Here is an 8946-nt window from a genome sequence, read left to right on the forward strand (position 1 = left end):
CTGGCCATCTGGTACATATTCCCCCCCCCCCCGACTGAAACAGCTCTTTCCACAAATCAGTGTTTGCTTGTTCTTCCTTGAACTGTACCGCCGATTAAACCTCGGAAGGTTTGCTGCGGAGCGGTTACCCGATCTAAACATTCCCTCAATTAACGGAGACACTGGTACTAATTAAGCAGCGAACAGAAAGAGCCAATGCGGTGTTTTAAATTCACAAACTCACATGCTGTGCGAAAAAAAAGTATATAGTTAGGGAACAGGGCACTCAAAGAGGCAAAAAAAAAAGGCATACCTCCAAGATCAGCAGTATATCGCAGCATATCACAGCGTAATGCAGTATATCACAACATATCACAGTACAATGCAGTATATGGCAACATATCGCAGTATATTGCAGTATCCCAGCCCAGAAAATCCTGGGCGCGCCACCAGTTTGCGCCCCCCTGGCCTAGAGGACCTACAGTATGAGGAGGGCTCTGAGTGATAGCAGGGATATACACACTGAGAGATACAGAAAGTAGATGGGGAAGTCACAGAAAAGGGTGCAAGGAAAGTGAGAGAAACCACGATAAGGCGGGTGCACTATCCTAGTCACTAGTGCAAACACAAAAACACAACATTAATCGTTCACTATTATCTATCCCTTCTTATTTCATCCCAGATAAGTTCCGGTACAGGTGTGGCCAACTCCAGTTCCCCAGGGCTTCAGTCGTTGACTGAGCTACGGATTGAGCCACCTGTGCTGAAGCAGGGATATCCTGAAAACCTGACCTGTTGGTGGCCTTTGACGACTCGAGTTGGCCAATCCTGTTCTTCTAGTATTGGTCCTGGAGAGGTATAGGTTTGAGGTATATGCGATACCTTGAAATGGACCAACTGCGAGTTCTTCACGGATGAAATAGTAGTGCACGGAGCTCGGAGAAAACTCGTTTCACTGCGTCAACAATCCAACGGTGGACGACTGGGGATCCCGACAGTGAAGCATCGCGTTTGTGAATGGAGGCTACAAAATAATCTACAGTGATCGTGAATCTAAATAAGTCAACCCAAACGGGCGGTTACCTTTTGGGACTTTATACATGGGCTTGGAGCAGGGGGTCTCCATAACTGAACCTCAATTGGTTCAGCTCCGGTGACCCCCTGCTTCTCGATATGCAGACCTCTGTCGGGAGTCGGGAGTCATGTAAAGGCCACTTTTCAAAGCTCAAGCACCCTGCGGGCCAATGGGAAGCCGTGACGTCATCCGACCCGGTTTCCGATTGGCCCACGTGACGTGGGAGCTTTAAACTTTACACCCCAGCCAGAGCTGCTGCCGGCACTCCATACCTCTGGACACAGTGGGTCCCCCGAGCCGAAATTAATGGGGGGCTCAGCTCCCCCTGCTTCAATCCTATGTAAATAATCAACGCAGAGTGACCCGGCTACCCCAATAAACAGCTGGAGGGAAAAGTCAGCAGAAATACACAATACATCCCCTCTGAAAACCGTGTGTTACAACATGTAGCATTTCCACGGTGCTCGTCTCCCTCTCTCCGATGCTGAACAGTTACCATAGTGACCAAAAGCAGCCTGACCCCTTTGTAATCTTAATTGTCATCTCGGATGACACCAGTTTAACCAAATAGATCGATTTTTTTTTTCTCGGGGATTTTGAGCAATGATCCCAAAGCAAATTTATCTACCGCATTCAATCAATAGCAGATGTAAATCGTGAGTCTGAAATGCCAGGAAAGTGGACAATTAGGGCGTTTAAAGACTATTGTGGAGCACGAATCGGCGATTTCCTCAATAAAATAACCTTTGGCTTCCTGTTTGCACAGTTCATATGGATTATTTGTCTGTTTTACGAAGGTATTGTCTTATAACACATTGGAAAGAGGGCCAGGTTTACACACAGTGTAAATATATATGATACTAATATAGCATGTAATCTCCTTTTATCACCCACACCTTGTGTTTTAATGGTTTTTATGTGTATTGATTATGCGTCGTTATGTTACATTAATTAGAATAAATTCTTTATTGTTTTGCCTATTAGGCTTGTATTGGTAATTGTTCATCCATAGAACTTGGTGCGATTACATTTGATTTCCCCTACAGCTTGTTTGCACACATATCAGGGAGCATTATACCCCTATTAACACTTAATTAGCCTGTCTGTGCAGTGTTAAAGGGGATCTGTGGGAGACTGTTCTTGTCTTCTTGTTTACTCGCTTACACACCGTGTGTGCTGCTCAGGAGTGCTACACAGCTAGTTTTTCTCTGGCACAAGCAAAAATGCCCGTCCCTTTAACCCTCCATGATGCATAAACACCTGTAATTACCCATCGTCTACCTCAAGGGGCGGCCAACTCCAGTCCTTAGCGGCCACCAACAGGTCGGGGTTTCAGGATATCCCTGCTTCAGCACAGATGGCTCAATCAGTGGCTCAGCTGAAGCAAGGACTGATTGAGCCACCTGTGCTGAAGCGGAGACTGATTGAGCCACCTGTGCTGAAGCGGGGATATCCTGAAAACCTGACCTGCTGGCCGCCCCTGATCTAGCCTTTCTTATTTCTGCATAGATGAAGTTCATAGCTCTACTTGCCGGAGATATGTAGGTTGTGTCATACTGAAGGTGTGATAGTTTTGAATGGACCAGTTAAGGGAGGAGTTATAGGGAGAGGTTACAGGAGCAGTTAGGGGAGGAGTTATAGGGAGCGGTTATAGGAGCAGTTAGGGGAGGAGTTATAGGGAGTGGTTATATGAGCAGTTAGGGGAGGAGTTATAGGGAGAGGTTACAGGAGCAGTTAGGGGAGGAGTTATAGGGAGTGGTTATATGAGCAGTTAGGGGAGGAGTTATAGGGAGTGGTACTAGGAACAGTTAGGGGAGGAGTTATAGGGAGGGGTTATAGGGAATGGTTATAGGAGCAGTTAGGGTGGAGTTATAGGGAATGGTTATAGGGAATGGTTATAGGAGCAGTTAGGGGAGGAGTTATATGAGCAGTTGAGGCATTATGGGAGCAGTTAGGGGAGGAGTTATATGAGCAGTTAGGGGAGGAGTAATGGGAGCAGTTAGGGGAAGAGTTATATGGAGCAGTTAGGGGAGGAGTAATGGGAGCAGTTACAGAAGCAGTAAAGGGAGGAGTTACAGGAGCAGTTGGGGAGGGGTTACAGTAAGCTGCACATCAAGGAGCAAACTGCAACATCTTGATACATATCCCTTCAAATCTTTTGATGTATTTTTCCCATATACTGTAGAAGTCCTGGTTTTCATTATACACTGCCGCATGCTCATTTTCAGCTCGGTAGAAACGGCTCCACTTAGATATGTTGCTTTAAATGCGGCCCGAATTCCATAATAATATTTACAAGTTTATACAGAATGAGACAAATTGCTTTAAAAGAAAGTTAATACTTCTATGAAAACAAACCACATTTTCCTGTTGCCTTTAAGGCTTCTGACCACGTCTGGGTAGCATCCAAGGACTTGCACTTCACAAGCTGTTAAAACCTTTCATCCAGCATTTAAGACCAGCCTTTCATCCCCCGTTCCTTGGATTTGCTGTCGCACAATGTATGCGTTAAAGATTAATAACAGGTAGATGCAGAAGAGCCAAGTGCCGGGTTTTAAAGCCACTTGTAAAAATATCCTTCTTTTCGGTAAAACGCGCGACACAATAAAGGTTTATAATGGGCGGGAACGTGTCAAAACCCCTTCATTGTACCTTAAGACAAGAGTCTGTTTCACACTTGTCCCCTAAAAACCAGACTCTTTCAGAACCTTTACAACTTTAAAGAGACAATCCTTCTAGGGCCAACGTGTGCTAATAGCAGTCACATGTTTAGGGAGGTAAATGTAGGTAATTAACACCCTTTCTTACGTAAATAATGAAAGCTATCAGCATTTTGGGGAATAACTTTTTCAAGTTACTTTGTAAACCTGGTAAGTGGCGACATGCAGGGGAGGGAAGCATGCTGTGCTGTGTGTGCTGGGCAGGAGTTTGCACAGGCAAAGCCCTCCTCTGCTCTCCATCCTTAACTTCATTCACTCTGACGGGTCAAGGTGGACTGCACATTGAGTAAACACTTGACTAACAAACACTTCCCCACCCTTCAGAAGCCCAGATACTGTAAGAAGAAAACCCCATCATCATCATCTCCAAAGTAACCAAAGACGACAAATCATTGCTTTGTGTTATTCTTCTTGCTTAATGGAGACAATTTCATTGTTCAGTTGTGCAGTTTTGTTGCAAGATTAGACTTCCAAACATCATACAGTGCAGTGCAAAGCAATGCATGAATGCCCTCACTGGTGGCAAAGGTACTACGGTGATGAATAATTACAAGGTCGGCATGTAGGAAGTTGATACAGATGTAGCAAGACCAACTGTCTTTGGTGCCATGGCCACCTGTGGTGGTCGTGGCCCACGGGGTTAACGCTGTGGGGGGTCCGATGCATAAGCATGGACTATATGCAGGGCGATCATGGCAGACACTGTCCCCAGCGTCGTGGATGTTTGCTTCTTTGACCACGGCACCCAAAGACAGTCATTCGTACTACATCAGTTCATGAGATACTCCCAAGTTCATACATTGATACTGTACATGGGACTCTCCCAAGTTGATAAGTTGATACTGGTCATGGGACACTCCCAAGTTGATAAGTTGTTACTGTACATGGGACTCTCCCAAGTTGATACTGGTCATGGGACACTCCCAAGTTGATAAGTTGATACTGGTCATGGGACTCTCCCAAGTTGCTAAGTTGATACTGGTCATGGGACACTCCCAAGTTGATAAGTTGAAACTGGTCATGGGACTCTCCCAAGTTGATAAGTTGATACTGGTCATGGGACACTCCCAAGTTGATAAGTTGATACTGGTCATGGGACTCTCCCAATTTGATAAATTGATACTGGTCATGGGACACTCCCAAGTTGCTAAGTTGATACTGGTCATGGGACACTCCCAAGTTGATAAGTTGATACTGGTCATGGGACACTCCCAAGTTGATAATTTGAAACTGGTCATGGGACACTCCCAAGTTGATAAGTTGATACTGGTCATGGGACCCTCCCAAGTTGATAAGTTGATACTGATCATGGGACACTCCCAAGTTGATAAGTTGAAACTGGTCATGGGACACTCCCAAGTTGATAAGTTGAAACTGGTCATGGGACACTCCCAAGTTGATAAGTTGAAACTGGTCATGGGACACTCCCAAGTTGATAAGTTGAAACTGGTCATGGGACACTCCCAAGTTGATAAGTTGATACTGGTCATGGGACCCTCCCAAGTTGATACAGTAAGTTACTGTAATAATATACATGGAACATCTCCCCCCACTAGTAGTCATATTAATCATGGAAAAGTGTAGGTTTGAGGTAGGTACCATACCTTTTAATGGACCAACTACTAGTTCTTCATGGATGAAATATTAGTTTGCAGAGCTTTAGAAAACTCATGTTAATGGACATACTGTATTAGTGACAAGGAGAAAAAAGGCCATTTCATTGCTTTTGTAAATGGTTCAATGCCACGCCACGGTGTGTTTTTTAGGTTGGACTACACCTTAATTAACTTCCCCTCCTCGATGAATAAAAAGCGACGACCTACTTGGGAAACTGCCCAAATTACTGGTGACAATGGAGACTTTTCGAGCTGCGACTGGCATTGTTCTATTTTATTTTCCTCTTACCTCGACAGCTGTAATGCTGATGAACAGTTCGGACCTGCTGAAGCAAACGCTCTAACGCTTCAACCTGCCCCTTGTGCCTAGAATCTCGGCCATCGTAGTCTTTCCAGTCTGTTGGGCAAACACAAATAAAACAGGTTATTAAGCAAAAGTTTAAAACCAGAGACAGAACATGAAACACAGACAGAGCTCAGTGCTACATCCAATGACACAAATACACGGTACAGTGCCTAAATATATATATATTATATATATATAGATATCTTTTGAATAAAATGGTCTTTTAGTTTAACTCTTTGGCCAAAGTGTTGTAAGCCCTTGAGCCCCTCCAATGTTGTGGTTATTTGGGGGTTCAATATGAGCTTACATTAAGCAAAGGTGCCTTTACCAGCAGTAGGATACTGGCAGCAAGAGTATTTGGAAGATGCTATGACAGCTCACGTCATACATCCTCAGAACACCAGCCCTCTCTCCCAACTGATTTTCATGTCCTATTTCCCCTTTCCTTCTTTCAGATTGTAGGTTCCATGGAGCAACGACCTCCTGACCTATTACGTTCTTGTGCATAAATTCATGTTAATTTCTTTGTTATTTATTTGACTATGCTGCAGAACTTGTTGGCACAAACTAAGCCTTGAATTCATCTGTGTGAAAATGGCCACAGCATTTTATTCCTATTATTAGACATAAGTAAACGAGACCAGCGTTATAGACCAATACACAAGTTACTGAACCACAGCAGAATGGAGCATTGGCGCATTGGCGAGCGGGTGCAGTAGCGCTCGCTACATCTCCACAATCTTGTCTTAGTTATAGAACTTTCACCCAAAGGACAGTACAAATGACACAAGGTCATCCCTAGAGGCAAGGGAACCGGAAGGGTTCCGTACAGTGAGAGCATTGACAATGTGAAATGCACTACCCCTGGAGACTGTGCCGGGAGAGCCCGTAGATACTGTATCTTTCAGAGAAGATAAGATACTTCATTAGAAATATATACAGAGAGTAGAGATGAGTGAAATTATTTGGATCCTCCGCAGATCGGTTCCTCTGGTCCGTGGATTTCCGTGGATCAGTCACAAAAAAGACCAATCCGCCTATTCCGGATTTTTTTTATTCTAATCACCGACAATCCGTGGTCAAATCGTTATTAATTCGCACTCAGATTAAATCCGGGGAGGGAGGGGGGGGAGAGAGAGAGTCCAGATATTTAACAAACGGACAGCAGATTTTGGACAAACCACGGTGCAGATTTCGGATTAAATATGGAATCTGACTGCGGATTCTTCAAAACACACCCGGATTGCATCGATTCTGATTAATCCGCTCGGATTGTTTAATACTCAATCCACAGACGAATTTCACCCCGTGGAACGGATTTTGAAAGGGAAAGTCAGGGAAATGGATTTTGCCATCTAACAGTTACAGTATATGCCAAATACGTTAAACATAGGACGGGTGTTGATCCCCGGAGAAATCTGATTGCCATTACTAGGGTGAGGAATTTATTTCCCCCCTAAATGAGACATAATTGACAAAAGTTTATCTGGGAGTTTTTTTCTTGCCTTCCTCTGGAATAATAGAACAAATAATATAGGATGAGTATCTCAATTAAAAATTAACACAAGTTAAGCTTGATGGACAAATGTCTTGTTTACAGCCTAATCTACCATGTACGTGACAAGATATTATTCAGAAATGCTGAAGACAATGGTTCACCTGCTTCGCCCCCACTCTCCGTGACACGTACACTTTAGCAGAAACGCTAATTCTTTTGGCATCCCGTCATGTAATGGAACCCTTCGCACTAACAAACGCATGGTTTGCCAAGCTAGCAGATGATAGATAAAGAAATATGCTTGCCTTTGTGAATTCCGCATACAAACTGAGTACTGTGTGTCAGTCAACGTTGATATGGCTAACGTAGGCTGTCCAATTTGTCACCGAGAGCTGACAGCGTGTAATAAACGAACGTGAAAAACGTCCCGCCGCACCAACCACTCTACATGTTAACCACGGATGTTTAGCTTCAGGCCAAAGAGTGTGGAATACAGATTATAAGAACAGTGTCATAACAATCCATATCATGATCCAAAATCAGGAGTATGACTGAAATCCAGGAATTTATAGTGACAGTGTCATACTTGATTCCCCTTTGGGGATTTCCAGTAGACTTAACCTGTATGAAGACGTACATTGAAAAGATCACGTTTCAATATATTATAGGTTTAGCCTTCAATCATAATACTGTATTTACCTACAAACGCATGAACTGTGACATTGATAGGGATGCTTTGAACCCGGTGAAAAGGTTAAATGCAGATATTATTCTTTATGTTGTGAACTTATGCAGTTCTCCAGTTCTCTTTAGTTGGTTCAGGAACCGTATGATTATATTGGCGTGTCTGAGATCAGATGCATTGTAAGGAAACCCGTCCCTCTCTAATAGCGCGTCTAAGATCAGATGCATTGTAAGGAAACCCCAACCCTCTCTAATAGCGCGTCTGGGATCAGATGCATTGTAAGGAACCCCAACCCTCTCTAATAGCGCGTCTGAGATCAGATGCATTGTAAAGACCACCAACCCTCTCTAATAGCGCGTCTGAGATCAGATGCATAGTAAGGAACCCCAACCCTCTCTAATAGCGCGTCTGAGATCAGATGCATTGTCAATTCTTCAGTAATTGGTGTGTGGTTCAAACCTCTACCAGGTTCAAATTGCAAATGCTGTATAACGATCCTCACACTAATAAGATTCAAATGTGAGTAGGTTACTGGCTCTGCACTTCTTTAACCCAGGCTTAAAGAATATTTATTTCACCATTTATTGTTAGCCCGATGGCAGAAGCGCAGGGATTCACTTTCTGTTTTTTTCACATATGTATGGTCAATCTTTTCACCAGAAGCATTCTCCTTACATGGAGAAGCGTAGTGAATATATATATATATATATATATATATATATATATATATATATATATATATATATATATATATATGTAGAGGTATCAGTACCGTGTTAGCCGAGCTTCAATAATCAAAAAATAAATTGATGATACCGTTCTGTGGCTAACGAAATGCTTTTATTTGTGCGAGCTTTCGAGATACACTGATCTCTTCTTCCGGCGATGTTACAATATATATGTGTATATATATATATACAGTGTCCGACAAACCTATACATTTGCAAGCCCCTGGCAAGTGGATTTAACATCGTGGCGAGCTTCTATTGGCCCAAGCAGCACACGTGTCATACTAGGTGGCGAGTAG

The 8946-nt window shown here is 43.4% G+C and overlaps 1 protein-coding gene across 1 annotated transcript in view; it reads right to left on the bottom strand.

Annotated features, from left to right (window-relative positions):
• LOC142483768 (ankyrin repeat and fibronectin type-III domain-containing protein 1-like) overlaps positions 1-8946 on the bottom strand; it is a 161064-nt gene that overhangs the window by 102518 nt on the left and 49600 nt on the right. The window contains exon 6 of the mRNA XM_075583751.1: positions 5680-5798. Coding sequence (XP_075439866.1) covers positions 5680-5798 — 119 coding nt within the window. The remainder of the gene's footprint in view (positions 1-5679; positions 5799-8946) is intronic.

The sequence above is a fragment of the Ascaphus truei genome, unplaced genomic scaffold, assembly GCF_040206685.1.
Source record: "Ascaphus truei isolate aAscTru1 unplaced genomic scaffold, aAscTru1.hap1 HAP1_SCAFFOLD_367, whole genome shotgun sequence".
NCBI lineage: Eukaryota > Metazoa > Chordata > Amphibia > Anura > Ascaphidae > Ascaphus > Ascaphus truei.